Source organism: Lissotriton vulgaris, chromosome 8, assembly GCF_964263255.1.
Source record: "Lissotriton vulgaris chromosome 8, aLisVul1.2, whole genome shotgun sequence".
NCBI classification, from domain to species: Eukaryota; Metazoa; Chordata; class Amphibia; order Caudata; family Salamandridae; genus Lissotriton; species Lissotriton vulgaris.
In genome coordinates, this window is record NC_141696.1 from 71521018 (window position 1) to 71537751 (window position 16734).

Sequence of the window (16734 nt, forward strand, 5' to 3'; positions counted from 1 at the left end):
AGCTGGATCAGGCTAACCCAAACTGCTGGTGTGGCTAATTTTTCTACACCCCCCTTTCAACGCTCTCCTTAATCTAATTACAAGGACTCCTGTGTGGCCGGTGTGGCAGGATATATGGAGTTAGCCTGTGCTGTCCTAAAGTGTCACTCTCCCTTTAAAGACCAGTTTGGCCATCCCTCACCCTTTTCCTGTCAACTGTTCTGCAGCTTGTACTTCGCCTCCCGAAGGAAACCCATTGTCTCTCTAGCAGGGCTTTTCACACCTCATTAGAGCAGCTTTGGCTCAGCCTGGAAAAGAGTAGCCATTTAGGAGAAAGCAACTGAAAGGCTGGATTTTCGATTACATAAAAGATAGTTGAACAACTTATTTTCTATCATAGTTGCAAATCTAACAGTGACAAGTTGTTGGGTTTATTTCAAATAATAATTTCAAACCTTGAACTATAATTCATGTGGCTCCTTACAGATTTTATACTTAAAAAATATATTACAATGTTAGCAAATGGAGCCTTTCACTTCCATGGGGAATACTAAATTGGAGGTTTACCCCTAACCAGGGCTTATAAACCATAATTTTAATGTCCCTGTTTATAGTTACAAAGATCCCTACCAACGTGGCACCTAGAAGAGACCTCAGGGGTCACTTATTTGTACAAATAAGGTAGAGTGTGACTTTGAAATTGCCTTTAAATTCAAAGTTGAATTTGCATATACGTTTAAAGTAAAGGCAGCCTGAAAAGCAGGGCTGCCTTTCAAAATAACAAAATGCACCACAGCTGCGCACACATAACTGCAGGAAATCTACAGGGCCTCTAAGCCTCCATGCCCTTTTGTATACTGGGGACTGATAGGTAAGTTGAATACCCCTAGCCCTATCACATACTAGGTACTTACAGGTTCTGTCAGTGCCAAATGTAATTAGACCTACTTACATGCACTTTTAGTAAGAACACAGGCCCTGAGTTTGGTTAGCAGAGCCCAGGGCACAGTCTCAGTCAGAGAACCAGCATCTAGTGGTCAAAATGGGGGCATAGAGTGGGGGGACATTACAAACAGGTCCCGATTTCTCACAGGCCATCAGACTTTGAATCTAACCTTAGACTTCAGGTCTACTTTTACCTTTGGGAATTGGCCCCTTAATCTCACTGTGCATACAAAAAATGAATGTGACCATGTGTGATGTAACTGGTGCTCATGTAAAATGTAAAGCATTCCAATATCTTTGGGTCAAGTTTGCACTATATGAAATTGCAGGGGAAAAATGATGGCTAATTCCTCCTTAATAGCTACCAAAGGTTCACTGGTTCTACTCTGTGGCCCTCCTGTTTAGAGGTTTACCCACTCACAGAAGGAAAACACTTACCCAATGCTGCCACTGCAAGATAACACATCATTCTAAAACAAATGCTCTTCCTTGTAGCAGAGCAGTGGCCGTATTACGCATTGTCATTGTTTGCGCCAGATGCACCTTTTAAAGGTATGCTGGGCACAAACAAGGACAATGTGCCATATTACAATGTATGCGCTGCCCCCAGGCCAGCCGTGAACTCACGCTGCCCCTAGGACAGCAGATTCATGTGAAAACACGGAGCAGCTGCTGGCACAGCCGAGCCTTCACAGCTCGGCTGTGCTCCATGAGACAAGTGCTTAACCCCTTGCGCGCTGAGCTCGTCATAGCGGCCGCGAACGGCGCACGAGGGGCTAATTCCCCTCCTGTGCGGGAGTTCTAAGGGAGTGGGCGGAGTCGTCATGAGCACAGCTCCACTGTGCAGCATGTCGTCACGAGCACCTCTGCGTTATGCGCCCCCCACCCCACTCACCGCGGGGGAATTAGCCCCGCGTGGAAGGGGTTAAAGGAAATATTTTAGCTGTGCAGTTGGATGGCAAAAGCACTGTGGCCCTGTACACCTATCTTCTTGTGTGCATCTGAACTAATGGCTCATTTATTTTTGTTTGGCCAAATAATAAGCAATATTTTATTTAATAGTTCTTTCATCATTAGCCATACGAACGCAACTGATGTAGTTAAGCACAGCATTTGATATGGATAGATGGACATTATTCCTTTACCTAGTTTATAGAGTGACCAACACCATGTTTTTGGAGCTTTGGAAGTCATGTATATGGAAAACGGCTTGATTTTGAGCATTAGACACAGGGCATCCTTCCTCATCAGAAAGCTAAGTAGGTGGATGTTCACTTGTTCTCCTGCATTGAGTGGCATTACAGAATTCACTTTACATGTACATCCATGCTTTTTTACTATTAGTATTCAACACACTGAATGTCCGCACAATCGTGGCATCCTTCTGAATAACATGGGAATCTCTTTGCGGATTTCCTTGGTTCTGATACCATACACCAAGGGATTCAGAGCTGGAAGGAGCAGATTTTCACAAAGCCTCAGCAGCACATGCACAGGGCGTGGTATGAACTGCTCCACCCTGTTGGATATTGGAATCAATATTATAGTGCAATAAAACAGGCAGACCAGGATCAGATGAGCAGTGCAGGTGCTGAAGGCCTTCTGTGCAGCTCCTGGGGTGCCCAGCCTCAGCACAGCTCGGATGATCATGCTATAGGAGAAGGCCAATGAGAGTGACAGAGACATTAGAAGTGTGCTTAGAACAAACATGGGATAGATCTGATTTGCTGGAATGCTGTCGCAAGCAAGCTTTGCAAGAGGTACGTTCTCGCAGAGGCAATGCGGTATGGTATCTCCACAGTAATGCAGCCTCGCCGCCAACAGTGGATATGGCGTGTAAAGAACAGTGTTACACAGAAAAGACAAGGCTACTGCCTGGGTGGTTCTCCTGCTGGTGATGATGGTGGAGTGGCGCAAGGGGTTACATATTGCAACATAACGATCATAAGCCAGGCATATGAAGATGGACGATTCTAGACCCCGGCTGTAGTACAATATGAAAATTTGACTGAAACAACCAAATGGACTGATTGTCTTCTCATTAAACCAGAGGACAGCCAATGCTTTTGGTGCAACTGTGACGCTCATCAGCAAGTCCACAATAGAGAGCAAGAGGAGGAGATAGTACATGGGTTGGTGCAGGCGCCGCGAGGAGTAGATTGTTAATGTGATAGTGGTGTTGGCTGTGAGAACCACAAGGAAGAGAAGAGCGATGGGGATGGACAGCCAGTGCTGCCAGCTCTCAATCCCTGGGAAGCAGATCAGCACAAATTCAGAGAAACCTGAGGATCTGTTGTATGTGGTGGACATGTTGAAGATCTGGTGACGAGTCCTTGAAGATCTAGTTCATAGCTAGAACAAATTATTCAGAAATGCTATTGGTTAATCTCATAACAACATGTTAGTAGCTGTGTACATGCAAATCTATGGCAAAAGTAGCAGTTCAATGCTTTAAAAAATAAAGTGATATAAAAGCAACTTAACAATGTAAGGACCTGATTCACAAACCACCCTCTGTAGTACATTTTGTAGTACGACAAAACATATTAAAAAATGCAGTTCACAAACTATGGGCCATATTTATGTCAAAGTCACACAGCACTGTGCAGCAATTCACCTTGCTGCATTGTGCTGTGTGACAGGGAAGGGTAGGAATGCACCATATTTAAAAGAATGCAGCTCATTCCTGCCTTTCCAGAATTCAGCTCACAGTAAGAGGAAGTAACGTTATGACTCACCTGGGAAGGCATGGTATTTTGCCGCATTCCCAGCTCTACCACTTTTGGTAAATCTGGGAATGTGTCAAAATCCATGTATGTTTTATAGAAACACTCATGTAATATCCATGGAACTCTTTCCTGGCACAGTGTAAAGCAATCAGAAGCGGCTGCTACCATACAGAGATGGTGAGGCCGGGGGATACAATAAAAAAAGACTCACCTTTAACAGCTGGCCACCGCCTCGTCTCTGTCCTCCATTTTTGTCCTTTTAATCTTCTTGTCCCATCTGGCAGCAGCAGGAAGCACCTGTTGTGAACGCATCTAGGACCCTAATTAAATATTCCAGATTTATGCCCTTATGTGGTTATAACAAATCATATCCTTATAAAGGCATAAGAATCATATCCATATTTAGTAATAGCCAATGCATACCAAATACGGCAAGGCTACTTCGACTCCTAGAAAGTACAACGAGTTCTTTCAACAAACCAAACCTCCAGCAACCTGGGAATTCCCCATGCTTTTGTTTTGATTTGTCCTAAACTCCTGCGAGCACTGAAAGAACGGCCAGTTCTTAGTGACATCTTTTATAGACGTCTTATGTCCAACCTTACGTCAAACACAGCACCTTCCAGGTATAAATATACCAGCGTTTGCCTTAAGCAACACACAGTGGTTTGGAGCAGAGCGGCTATCTACTTATCCGAAGCCCAGCTGATGCGAGTGCCGAAGGAAGCCATCCCTCCCATTTGACGCACTGAGAAAGATGCTGTCTTTTTCTCCTGCCGAGAAAATCCAGCTCCAGTGTTTCCAGTCACCCTTGCGGGTTACTGGGAGATCGAGTCCTGAGAGCGAGATACAAGACCTCCTTCATTCTAAAACCAAGGTACGGAGCTGATTAGATCCTTGGAGAATTCTTGAGTCAGATTCTTGGCAAAAACTAACTTAACTTAAACTGCAGCTCATTTACTCCTTCTCACGTACTAGGCTTAGGTTAGGTACATCGGGGTAGGCGTATCTTAGAAGCACCAGTTGAGTACGTTTAGTCAAGCCTTTATCATTGTATGTAACTGTATATATTTTATACCTTTTAAGTATCATATGGCTCAGAAACCATATCAATGCTTTTACAGTATTATTTCATAATACTCCTTTTACTGTACGCACTTTACTTTATGACAAGTATTGCAATTGTGGCAATTCACTTCTCTTGCATGAGAAAGAAGACTGCTCAATAAATAACACCTTTTATTGAAATTGCCTGTCTCTCTATTTCTCTGCACTCTGGTGAAACTAAGTATGCACGGTTGACTGAGTGAAATAGCTATCTCTTGTTTTCACACAACTCTGAATATATACTCCTTATTCAGGGGGAGCAAAGTTGTCATGTTTATGCGGTTGTCAGAAGCTGAATCCCTTTTTGTCTAATCAGGGAAGTTCACTCCTCCCTGTTAATTCGAGAACGTTTCTAGTGACCTCTGAGCCAGCTGGCAAACCTAATTAAGTCTAACATATTCAATAGAGACCTAGTCGACCTCAGTCCTACGTCTAAACTATTGTTTATGTTATTCCAATGTGCAGTGCCTATTGGGAAAATAGGAACTACACTACACACCCATGCAGACAGGCTACCCTGAGCCAATCACAACACAGCAATACAGCATTGTGATTGGTCTGAGAGTGGCGGAACAGAGAGCCAGTGCATGCTCTTAACCAGGCTGTGTAATGCAGCCTGGTAGAAACATGCAAAGTGCGCATGAACTGCTTGGTCGACCACAGTGGACTGGCCCAAACAGTTAATGCGCACTCTGGGAGTGCAAAACACTCCTCCCCTGCTCTGGCCAGCCCCACCCCGCCCCACCACTGACTGCAATAGGACAAATAAAATGATGATAACAATATGTTATTATCATTTTATTTTCCCTTTTGAGCAGTGGGGCGTTGCTCCTCCACCTTAGCGGAAGAACTGCCACTGAATGCAATGCACAATTTACAGTGCATTGCATTAATCTATATTTCTGAAGCCACTCAGGGCCATGCAAGGTAACCTTGCGTGGCTTCATAAATCGCATTTTAGGCTTGCATCGTGCATGCACCACATTGCATGGTGCAAGTGTGTTGCATCCCCACTCATAAATATGCCTCCATGTGTTTTAATAATGTGCACTCCCTATACTTGTGTGTGCAGATTTCTCCATCTTGATTGCAGAGTTCTTGGCTGCAGTCTAGGCACATAAGTATAGGGAGTGCGAATTTGTGAAAAATCGCACATAGTTTGGCAAAATAATAAAGTACTTTGAACCCTACTGTTTAGCTTACCCAACAGCTACATGTTGGCTATATCTGGTGTGCATGGATCACACACCCCCTACAGCTACAGGGAAAGCTGAAGCATGCACCACTGTGCATGGTCAAAGACTGCATGCAGCTTTGTTTGACTGCATGCATGGGTTTAGGTATAGGAAAGGCCCTGTGGCAAAGCTCAACTGAGCACTACTAAAGGCAGTGCACTGCCAGTGTTGGCTGGCGGTTTAGCACAGAACCTGGATGAATGTAAGACTCTGCAACCATCCCCAGTGCATACGGTTTGGCCTCCTGTGGTTGGCAGGGCACAGGGTCTGGTTGTAGACGAATCCTTTGGTAAGCTCTTATTGCGTAGTGACAAAGGCTGGTGAAGTGGGTTTTCGATCCCTCAGGAGGGTTGGGTGCAAGGCCACGCTGGAGGCCTACCTCTTCTTGGATGGCCAAAGGCCATGGACTGTTGGCCTTCTCTGCCTGCCAAGGGTTAGGAGATCAGGCAGGGCAGGAGGCCACAGCCTAAGGCCATACCCCAGGCTGCACTTGGCAAAAGATCTACACAGCAGGACTACACACTTGAAGAGTGTTGTGTGCAGGATTTTCCAAAGTCCAAAAATATGGCCATCCCCACGTACTCCTGGCCAATGCCATGTACTGAGTGTGTGAGCCAATTCTCAACCCTATTGCACACGTCCAAAAGCCTGGGTGTTGGGACCTTTGGTCAATACGCTGTACAAGGGTTGGCTACTGATGGAGTGTTGGGCAAACTGTCTGGCCAAAGGCCAGGACCTTCACGAGCTCCCACTGTGCCTAAGTGAAAGTCAAATTCTGTGGGTGCTCATTAGACCTGTCCTATTTGGCATGGCTTCAAATGGCTTTTTGCCTCTGCTTCCTGTATTTTTTACGCTGTATTGGATTTAGATTTTTCTGGTTAAGATGCTTAGGGCACTTTGTCACTGTTGATCAGTGTCAAAGTGCAAGTGCTCCCTGGGTAAATTGTTATTATGATTTGTTGTCCATGATTGGCAGATTTGTTTCATCAGTAGGTCTCTAGTAAAGTGCACTGAGTGTGCCAGGGCTTGTGATTCAAATGCTACTAGTGGGCCTGCAGCACTGATTGTGCCACCCACATTAGTACCCATAAAAGGGTGTCGAAGGCGTGCCACGCAGTGCCTGTGTGCAGTTGCTAACTGCCATGCTGACCTGGACTGTGTACCCACTGGCCAGGCCTAACCCTTCCCTTTCTGTCCCATGTGTACCTGCATATCTCCCCATAGGAGTATGATACAAAATTGAAGTCTGGTATCCCTGAACTCAGAATTTAATAACCTATCTTTTAGGAATTATGTTTTTTAAATCCTGTGTTTGAGAACAGCACTTTTAGAAAGTGGCTGTTTTCTTGTCTAACCTTTCTGTGTGCCTCTGCCTGTTTGTGAATTGACTGTCTGGTTGGTGAGTGACAGGGGCTGGGGTGGCTCCAGGAGGCTGGGTGAGTCAGCACTAGGCTGAAAAGCTCCATCTGCATCTTGAGTGGTGGGAGGGGATAGCACTGGGGCTGAATAGGACTGTGCATGCCTTCCACAATGCTGGTTCCACCTCCTGCTGGGAATAACTACAGGACCCCATACCCTTGAACTTTAGATCATCCTGGAATCAAGAAGGAACCTCTGCCAAGGAGAAAAGATGGAAGACGACCCTGCCCCTCTCTCTCAAAGGAAGAAGGCGTCCACTGACAGGAGACACCCAGAACTGGTTTTGAATGGGCTCAGAGCCCTCCTGCACAAAGGGATCAAAAACTTTTTGGGGTAAAACTACAGGACCCCATACCCTTGAACATTAGATCATCCTGGAATCAAGAAGGAACCTCTGCCAAGGAGAAAAGATGGAAGACTGAAGAGGAAGGACTGGCCTGCTGTGTGTTTGTGGGCTGACCTGCAGTTGCTATTCTGCCAAAGAGAGGAGAAGGACTTTTGCTGTTGGTTTGTCGCCTGCTTGAAGAGATCTCCAAGGGCCTGAGAAGAGCTGGCCTCCTGTTTTGAAGTCCCAGGCACAAAAAAGGACTTCACCCCCAGCTTCCCCGGAACTCTGATGTGTGAGTTCCGACCTGCCTAGAGTGCTTGATCCAGGGGTGGGGCCTCTGGAAGTTGTTTGGGAGCTGAACAAGAAATCAGAAGCCAAAGAACTTTATTTCTGACGCTGTCAGCGCCGCCGCTGCGCCGGCCCTGCTCCGCAGCTCCAACGCCCTACAACGTCAGCAGACGCTGGCAGTGATCGGCCGTGATCGACGCCAGCACCTCGCATCGACTCCGGGTCTTTGCTGGAGGCCGGCCTCCAGTTATCACGGCGTTGATAACCGCTGAGAGTGAAGTAAGAAGCTCACTGACGTCACATTGACACCGACCCTCATTGACGCTGTCGCAACCCGAAGATCTACACCTCGTACCTGGACATCACCTGCGCATCGGAACCCGCACAAAGACTCGCCGCCGCCCTCCCCCTACAGACCAGACTCAATGCTGCTTGACGCCCCCTCACCACCCCAAGGTCTCAATAGTGCCGCACCTTTTTGTTTTTCTACGTTGCAGCTGTTTTTGGAAGTCTTACTACAGATACAGGTACTTTGGGCAAAACGTGACGCCTCTGTGGATTATTTTGGGACAAGTTCTGGAACTCTTTTTAAAATCATATTCTTATACTGTGTATGTTGGATTTTTGTAGTTTTGGTCTTGTGTAGTCTAGATAAAAATACTTTATTTATCTAAACTGGTGTGGAGTCCATTTGTGGTGTTTTCACTGTGTTACTGTGAGTGTTGGTACAAATACTTTACACATTGCCTTTGGTAAGCCTGTCTGCTCGTGCCAAGCTACCAAGGGGGTAAGCGGGGGTTATCTAAATAGTTTATCCCCCTTTCCCTGACTAGAAGCAAGGGTCCCTATTTGAACATTGGTACCTACCTCTGCCAACTAGAGACCCCCAGATCTAACAGTGTTGGCCACCCATAGAGAGTTAAGTGGGGGGAGTGGCCAGAGGATAGGCTTTGTGACCAACGCTGCTGGGCGATGCTAACGGCCATGCACAGCAGGAGTTGTCATGGAGTGTTGGGTGCAAGGCCTGCCCAGAGCCCGTCAATGGAGCCTCCATCTGCTGTGCACAGTCAAAGGCTGTAAGCAGCTGAAGTTGGCTGTGCACAATGACTTGGGAGCAGGGGCTAGCCTGACGCCGGACCCTTCTGCGAACTCCTCTGCAAACATCGAAAAGCCATACGCTGTGGTGGCTGTCCACCGGCAGAGGGTGGGGCCAGAGGGCCTGTAGCCACAACTTCAATCTGTCAAAGGCTCTTTTGTGGGACAACTAATTCAACGTGGATTGGAACCTTTACTGTAACTTTCATATGTCTGATTTACAAAGGTTTTGTTTTTGAAAGAGTATGTTTCTCGGATACTAAGCTACAGAAAGAATGTGAATGCATTTTACAAAGATAATTTCAAGACTGATTTGAAACTGGGAAAACTAAAATTCCACGTTGAATAGCTTGAATTCTCTTACCACACAAAACCCATTTTTGTATTTCTATTGGCCTCTCCTCCCAGAGATCCACAATCCCTCTAAAAAGGCATCCTTTCTTGCAGGCAAATTGAGAAAAACATTTCCAAATTTAAGGTTGTTCCATTTTCTGTTGTTCGAATCTTTCAACAGTTCGAATACAAAATAGGTATATGTAGAAAGTTTTCGATCTGCCAATGTTTTGTTTAATAACACCGGTCTTTTGCAAAGGTAGATATATTTGCTCAAGTTTTAAGGCTTACTTGAGAGTACAAAGGTGTGAATGGGGTACCAATTTGGTATCATGAATAAATGAAACTGATTTCATATTCTTATTTAAACAGGTGGATTATGTGTTTTCTAAATCATGGCAATGATTGATATATACATTTATTGTGTCTCCCCAACTTGTTCTTCAACCTATTCTTCTAAGGTTAGCACCTTATCCGTGGCTCCTTTACCCAGAGCCGCATCTTCTACTTTAGGTACTGGCCCCAGCATAGTTACCAGTTCCATCTTCACTTGGATGTAATAGCAGTGTCCCTGGCTGCCAAGGACAACTAAGCTTCTTCATACAGAAGGTCAACATAAAGTAAATCAGGGTCTATTGAGTTTGTGTGTTTGTGCGTGTGCGTGTTTTAAATAGTTGTATTCTTTGAATCAATCATGTTATGTGTTGGGTCTCATGCTATACTAGATGTTTACCCAAGATGCAATAACGATAATTGAACAACATCAGGACAAGCCTATCCATATAAATATTTATTTGAATACATGTAGCATATTAAAAGCATACAAGCAAAGACCAAACTAGCCACTAAAAAAAAGCACTTAACACAGCTAATACGCATAATTGTCGCTCACCTGTGCATATCTTGCTGTCATTTCGAGCTTCTGTAATCCAGCCATGTTTCTACATCCTGAAGAATGCAAAAACACAATAGTAAATGTATTTTTAATGATATTTATTTATTTCAACTGTAGGTGTGTGCTAGGTAAAGGTAATTTGCCTTTAATTTTATTACATCTATGATTTAAGAAGGGAATGTCAAAAGAATAGTTACATTATTCATGACATCACAGTGATCATCACATTATGTGGAGAAATGACCCCTGGCAGTTCCTCTGAATGGGCTAAATGTCTGAACACCCTTTGTTTTCTGACATATTATTTTGCTATGCCACGAGTGAATAATAATATATTATTCACTCTTGCTATGAAAAAAAGAAAAATGCTGAGCTTTCTGTCCAGCAACAGTCTCTGTCTGAGGGCTGGCACAGGTGCCCAAAGGCGCCTTCACCAGCCTTCAGAGAGAGATCACCAGGGCTGGCGGGATGCCATTCTTGGCATTGGGGCCCTGGCATGCCTCAGTGCCTCCCCTATATGTGATGCACCGAGGCCTCACAGATTAAGGTAGCCAAGGGCCCTGCAGGCGTAAGCTCAGCAGTGCCTGTGGATACACGTCCATCAGCCTGTCGCCCCACCCTTTCCCACCTCGCCACAGAGTTGGGAAAGGGTGGGCTGAACAAGCAGAGAGAAGCTTGCTACTTGCGACCTCTTGCGCAGGTGTGAGGTTTCAGAGACCGCAATGCCAGAGGCAGAAAAAAATGTAGCTGTCCAAACGGGACCTGTGCAGGAAATAAGGTAAGCAAATTAAACCATTTTAAATGTTGTCTGCGTGTGGGTGAGAGTGTATCTTTGTGGGTGAGAGTGTGTGTCTGTGTATGAGTGTGTCTGTGACATAGAGCATCTGTATCTGTGATAATGTCTGAGTGTGTGAGTGAAAGATAGAGTCTGTGACGGAGAAAGTCAGACTCCATGAGAATATCAATCAATCCATCAAACAGAATTTGTACAGCACAACAATGTCACCCCTAGAGATATCTGGTGCTATGTCTCAGTCAAAGAGCCAGGTCTTGAGCCTCTTACTGAAGTCTGCGGCTCTATGGAGCTGGAGGGGAAGATCATTCCAGGTCTTTACAGAGATGTAGGAGAAGGAGCAGTAACCGCTGCGACGGATGAGGTGTGTGTGCGAAGGCTAGTGAAGAGGAGCACAGGTGTCTAGAGGGTTGGTGGAAGTTCAGTTGATGGTTGTGTAGGCAGGTCCTAGGTCATGGAGGGCTTTGTAGGCCTGTGGGAGGATCTTGAACTGAAGTCTCCTATAGAAGGGGAGCCATTGGAGGTCTCTCGGGTGGGGGGATGATGTGGGTTCATTTGGGGAGGTCGAGGATGAGTCTGACTGCAGCGTTCTGTACGGTCTGCAGTCTTCTGAGGAGCTAGTTGTAGATGCTGGTATAGACGGTGCTGCCGTAGTCGAGGTGTATGGTGTATGAATGATAGAGTGAGTATGAAGGGTTGTTTTATTTTTATTCAAAATTAGCAGAGATATCAAACTGATTTCGGCTGAAGGAATTTACTTCACCATTGTAATGGCGTGACCCATCCGCCAAGTTCTAAATCAGGCCCTGACTCAGTAAGATGATATTCAGTAAGTCAAACTGATATTGAATCATTCTGAGGGAGTGAATGAGTGAGCCTAAGTATGAGTAAGTGATACTGAGTGAATTGGAATGATGGAGTCTGAGTGTTTCAGAGTGAGACTTGGTGAATCAGAGTGGGACTTAGTGAGTCTGAGTGAGTCAGAGTGAAAGGCACTGAGTAAGTCAGAATGAGTGGGACTGGGTGAGGCAGAATGAAATTGACTGAGTGAGTCAGAATGAGTTAGACTGAGTGGGTCAGAATGAGTCAGACTGAGTGGGTCAGAATGAGTGATACTGAGTAGGTCAGAGTGAGACTAAGTGTGTCAGTGATGTGGAGTCAGTCAGAGTAAGTCAAAGTATGAATCAAAGAAAGTTCATGGGATTGACATAGAATGAGTAAGAGAGAAAGACTGAGTGCAAATGAGTGTGAGCGAACCTCAACCCCTCCCCCGAACCATCAGATCAGATGTGCGGCTTAGTTACAGGAATTCGAGCCAAAGATTGTGACTCACCACTTTTAAAAGCCTCCAGACACAACTGGAAATGACTGAGAATTAACTGAGACATTTTGGCTTTCCTTTTATCAGATTATTTTGATGCATCTGAGTAGATTGAAATATTTTCTGTCTGTTCACTTTTTAGTAGCTAAGAGGCCAAAACTACTTGGGACAGATTTATCAAGGCTTTAAACCAGTGCGAAGTCACTTAAAGGGATGCAAACCAGTGTTAAATTGCTGATGAAGTTGTTTCTTTCCAGTACTTGGGTATTGTCATACTACCATCCATTTTTTTAAATGCAAACATTATCTTCAACACTTGGTAGAAAGGGCTTTGCATCACTCAAAACATGCCTTCTGTGGGAGGTAGGAACAAGGGGAATATTTTCTTTTCTCATATCTTTTTCCACTCAACAGCACACATACAGTGTGTGATAAATGTTAAAGTTAGTCCAAACAAAGTACTTTGTAGTAGAAGTGTAGCATACCAGTTCAAAACATTTGCTAGACATTTCACAAACACCACTTCACCAGAATACAAACGTGTGCATGATGCTATGGCACTAGGCAGTCTGTTTGCGTGATGGCACTGGGGAAGAGCGCAGTAGTACTAAGAGGCTTATTATTCACAGTGTCGGTCCAAACACCACCATCTCTGCGGGTTCGCCCACAGTATTTTGTGTGTGGCAGTTGGACCACCATAGGACCACCATCTCTGCCAGGATACAGGATCCCACAGGTGGAGGTGCAGCAGTAAGGGGCAGGAATATGTTGGTGGTGCCACTGCGGCACCACCAAGCACATTCTGAGTTGCCTTTCCACCGCCCGTTTCATGGCAGTGAGGACACCATTCAAAAAAGGTGGCAGAGATGGAAATAAGGGGGCCCTAACACCTACAATGATGCATGGGGTGGCATGAACGACATGGTGCATGCCACAGAGCACAGGAATATGCTGCAGGCGCTGTTATGGCAGTGGTCTGCTGTTAAGAGTCTCCCATGAGCCTACAACAGTCATCTCCATGAGACCCCCACAGCACCGCCTGTCCAGCTGCCCTGGATTAAACTCAGAATCCGGCGATGGGTGCACCACAGGCTTGGCAGACCTCCTGCCAGCGCAGAGGTGGTGGTGCTGCAGGAGGACAGCCAAACTTGTAATAGGGTGCAACTTTGTAGATGTGGATCTGCAATCCTCTCTGTGCAATGCAATGCAATCCAGCAACATTTGTTGCTAGGCTGCGTTGTATAATATTCTTATATATATGTCCCCCCATGTCTAAACATGGTGTTCATTTACCTACACGTCTGTTAACATCTTGAATCTTTTGGGTGGTGACTTTCAGGAGCCGTATATATAATGTTTGCGACATCTGTTCAACTTTGAGGACATTGTGGCTCACCAGTGGGTTTCTCATGCCTATAGCATTCTCTAATAAACATAAATTGATATTTAAATACAGAATGTCAATCCTGTCTTTCAAACTTGTCTACTAACGACAACTTGGTATGATATGTCTCCAAGCATTTGCTTAGTTATTCATAGACTCTAATTGGCCAAAAGATTTTAGTGAGCCTTGCTGAATGTGAGATATAGTTTGAAAGTATCTATGAAAACAACAAGCAGTATCAGATTTTAAATAAACATAAGCTCTTTTCGTCTGCCTGTGGTAAGAGTTAAAAGAAACTCCATGTCAAAGATGACTCAAGTACAGATAGAATGAAGTTCTGCTTTAAAATCAGTCCTCATTACCTACAAAAAAGAGATGTGACGTACAGCTCTGAGATGTTACGCTGCCATGCATTATAATACAATAAGTTACTCTTTTTACAGATATAAAGTTTCCTTTCCAAACAGGTTCTACTCATGACTTTGTTAATTAATGATATTAAGTCATTCAGATGTAAAAAAACACATTGATGACTGTTTTCCAAGGTTGTGAATATACAAATAATAAGTATAGGTTCAGGAAATTGGTCACAATTTTAACCCTTTTGCTGCTAGGCCTTTAACTTCCTGTGCTCAGCCTTTTCCTTTTTTTGGCTATTTGGGGTAGTTTGTTATTAGGCCCCAGTAGCTTTATGTCCACATAAGGTATCTACGCCAAATTTGCTTCCTTTTCTTCCAACATCCTGAGGATTCTAAAGGTACCTAGGGTTCATGGATTCACCTGAAGGGGACCCAGAAATTACCAAAATACAGCTACATTATGGCTTTTTTGGGGGATAAATGGGGAAAAATGCTGTAGAAGAAAGCATCTGTTGTTCTCCCTACAAATGGTATCAGCAAAGAGTGTATGGTGCTTAAATCACCATCTTCCCAGCTGTTCATGGACAGGCAGACTTTTGTCACAAAACTGAAAATGTTTTCACAGTTTGGGCATTTTACTGGGACATAGCCTATTTGTGCTACTTTTTCTGCTGTCAACCTTCTAGTTAGTGATAGAAATGGGTGTGAAAGCATTAATGATTCCTGGAAAGCCATACATTTCTGAAAACTAGACAGAATTTTGAACTTTGCAAGGGGTTATTTGTGTAGATCCTTCACTTTTTTCATAGAAATCAATGGTTAAAAATAAGAAACATTTAAAATGAGTTAAGAAAACTGCTATTTTTGCCAATGTTTTAATCTGTAACTTCTTCTACGTATGAAAGCAATATACTGTTATATTTGATGGACCCTTCTGGTTATGGGGATATATAGGACTTGTAGGTTTACCGAGAACCCGAGGAACCTAGAGCCAATAGCTGAGCTGCATCTTGCAATGGTTTTTTAATGTGTACCTGGTATATAGCAATTGATTTGGTAAAATATAAAGAGTGGAACATAGGTATCAAAAACACCTATGTATTTCTGAAATGGGAACAAAATGTAAAGTCTTGAAACAGTAGCTCTTTGCACATCTCCGAAATTGTGGGTGCCCTCACTAGCATGTGAATTATAGGAAATATTTTTCATAGTGAAGTCACATTTTTTTGTGAAGTACCTAGCTGTTGATTTTGAACCCTAGCTCCCCACCCAGGGGAATCCAGGATGGGGTGACTTGTGTGGCTCTCTCACTAGGTACTGTTACCCAGAGTCCCTTGCAAACCTCAACTTTAAATAAAAAAAACTAATTTTCCTCACATTTCTATGATACAAAGTTCTGGAATCTGCGTGGATCAACAAGGTTCTGCCCACCCCATATTCCTCAAAGTCTCCTGATCAAAATGGTACCTCACTTGTGTGTGTAGGCCTAGTGCCCACGAAAGGAAACCGGCCAAAACACAAATTGGATACACCACATCTTTACAATGAAAACTGACCATTTTTTTGCAAAGTTCCTCTCTGTAGATTTTGAACCCTAGCTCTGCCGGCACCTTAGGAAACCTAGCAAACCTATACATTTTTTTAAACCAGACACCAAGGGGAATCCAGGATGGGGAGACTTGTTTGGCTCTAACCACGTTCTGTTACCCAGAATCCCTTGCAAACCTCAAACTGTAAAAAAAAAACACATTTTCTCACATTTCTGTCATGTAAATTTCTGGAATCTGCGTGGATCCACAAACTTCCACCCACCCCGCATTCTCAGAGTCTCTCGATAAAAATGGTACCTCACTCATGCCGGAGGGCCAAGTGCCCGCGACAGGCAAGGGCTTAAAACGTATTGTGGCAACATCAAAATTACCTTTCACAACACAACCTGGTTTTGCAAGGGGGGACACCTGGGTTTATTGGCCCTGGGCTCAGGCGCCAACCAGGAAGGAAAACCTACAAAATCCACACATTTCTGAAAACTAGACACCCGGGGGAGTCCGGGGTGGTATGGCTTGCATGGGCCCCCCCCCCCAACGTTTTCCTACCCAGAATCCCCTGCATACCTCAAATTTAGCTGAATAAATAACAGTTTTCTCAAATTTGTGTGAGCAAGTTGTTGGATCACCAGGCTGACCCAAATGTCTTACCCCCCCAGGGTTTCTTCAGGTCACCTGATAAAAATGGTACACCACTCATGTGGGGGGGGCAAGTACCTGTTACAGGCAAGGGCCCTAAATGTATTGTGGAGAAATCAAAATTACCTATCACAAAAGACCTGGTATTGCAAGGGGGCACCTGGGTTTTTGGCCCCAGGCTCGGTGGCCAACTACGGAAACCTAACAAACCCACACATTTCTGAAAATTAGACATTCTGTGGACTCTAGGGAGGTATGACTTATATGGATCCTCCAACTATATACTACCCAGAAGCCCCTCCAAACCTCAGATTTAGCTGAAAATAATTACTTTTTCC

General features: G+C 44.5%; 1 protein-coding gene across 1 annotated transcript; it reads right to left on the reverse strand.

The window, feature by feature from the left end:
* Positions 1-2271: 2271 nt before the first annotated feature.
* Positions 2272-3234, reverse strand: LOC147693428 (olfactory receptor 56A4-like). The gene has a single exon (XM_086935987.1). The coding sequence runs from the start codon at positions 3232-3234 to the stop codon at positions 2272-2274; it is 963 nt and encodes a 320-aa protein (XP_086792113.1).
* Positions 3235-16734: the final 13500 nt, after the last annotated feature.